This window comes from Myotis brandtii, unplaced genomic scaffold, assembly GCF_000412655.1.
Source record: "Myotis brandtii unplaced genomic scaffold, ASM41265v1 scaffold187, whole genome shotgun sequence".
NCBI lineage: Eukaryota > Metazoa > Chordata > Mammalia > Chiroptera > Vespertilionidae > Myotis > Myotis brandtii.
In genome coordinates this window covers 3,875,348-3,876,705 of record NW_005356944.1, presented here as the reverse complement: position 1 = coordinate 3,876,705, position 1,358 = coordinate 3,875,348, and the positions used below count along the sequence as shown (strand labels likewise).

Here is a 1,358-nt window from a genome sequence, read left to right as displayed (position 1 = left end):
GCCACCTGCCCACCTCCGGCCCCCACGGCCCATCCAGCTGCTTCCTGCGCATCCGCGCTGACGGCGCAGTGGACTGCGCGCGGGGCCAGAGCGCGCACAGTGAGTGCCCGCCGGGTCTCCCTCCTGCCCAGGGTCCCCTCCTTCCTTCACCTCCTTCTAATCCCGCGGGCTCCCCACTCCCGGCAACACCAGGTTTTAGCAGATCCTCGTTCTGTACCCTCCCTGGGTCCCCCGACAGCGTGAGGACTGGGGGAGGGGGCATGGGCCCGTAGACCTACCACACCCATGGGTTACTCTCCCCTGATCGCCCCCCCTCCTCCCTTTGGCTCCTACGGACCCTTCACTCGTGGGAATCCCAGGACTTGGCACCTCGGCGTTCCACTCCCTCCCTGGGCCCCCAACAGCGTGAGGAGATGGGGGCAGGGTACGGGCACCAACCACGTCCACATATCGTCGGGCCCGCGGCCCCGGCTGCAGCTCTTTGCTTCTCTCGCATCAGGTTTGGTGGAAATCAGGGCCGTCGCCTTGCGGAAAGTGGCCATCAAGGGCGTGCACAGCGCCCTGTACCTCTGCATGGAGGGCGACGGCAGGATGCTGGGGCTGGTAGGTGTCGCCAACAGGCGGGAGGCGCTGGGACCGGGGCCTGCAGGGCGGGGGAGGGGCGCTGGATTCGATCCAGGGTTCCCGGGCTTCCTCCCGCTCGCGGGGCTCGCAGCTCCGAGGGGAAGGCTGGCTGCCAGGGCCAGACTAAGTTAACGTCCGACGTCTTTCTGCGGAAGTTTAGGGCCCGGGCCAGTGGCCCAGTGGCGGGAGAATGGGTCAAAGCCGCCTTCACGCTTACAGTTGAGCCAGAGGCCGGCCCAGTCGGATGGAGGGAACCCGTTACTTGGCTGTCTGCTGTGAAACAGGAAAACCCACCTCGGGCCTTTTCAGGCTGGGCTTGCTCTTGGGTGGTCCTCCAATCGGCTCCCCTCCCCACAGGATTTAAAAAAGAAAGAAAAAGGGTGTGTCCACAATTCGGGTCTTTTTCAAAAGGTCACTCCTCAAACAACTCAGGGGAAAGTGGCATTCAGGATTGGAGGTATTTTTAAATTAATTTTTATCTATAAGAAAAACGTTTTGCAGGCCCATCAGAATAATATTCCATGCGTTCTGTCCCTGGTGGCCATCCTGGTGTCCAGCTCACCTGTGCGGCAGATGCCTTCAGGGGTGAGATGGCTCAGCTACCCACCGAGTCTCGGGGCAGGAAGTGCCCGGAACAAAGACAGAGAGTTCAAAGGGAGCCCCCCTCCCCCGCCGCCCGGGGGTGACTGTGTGTGTGTGTGTGTGTGTGTGTGTGGGCCGGGGGCTTCACTGGA

General features: G+C 62.4%; 1 protein-coding gene across 1 annotated transcript in view; it reads left to right on the top strand.

Moving 5' to 3' along the window:
• Nucleotides 1–2: 2 nt before the first annotated feature.
• Nucleotides 3–1,358, top strand: part of FGF19 (fibroblast growth factor 19) — a gene marked incomplete at its 5' end in the record, with an annotated part of 3,504 nt that continues 2,148 nt past the window's right edge. The window contains 2 exons of the mRNA XM_005864497.1: nucleotides 3–99; nucleotides 500–603. Coding sequence (XP_005864559.1) covers nucleotides 3–99; nucleotides 500–603 — 201 coding nt within the window. The remainder of the gene's footprint in view (nucleotides 100–499; nucleotides 604–1,358) is intronic.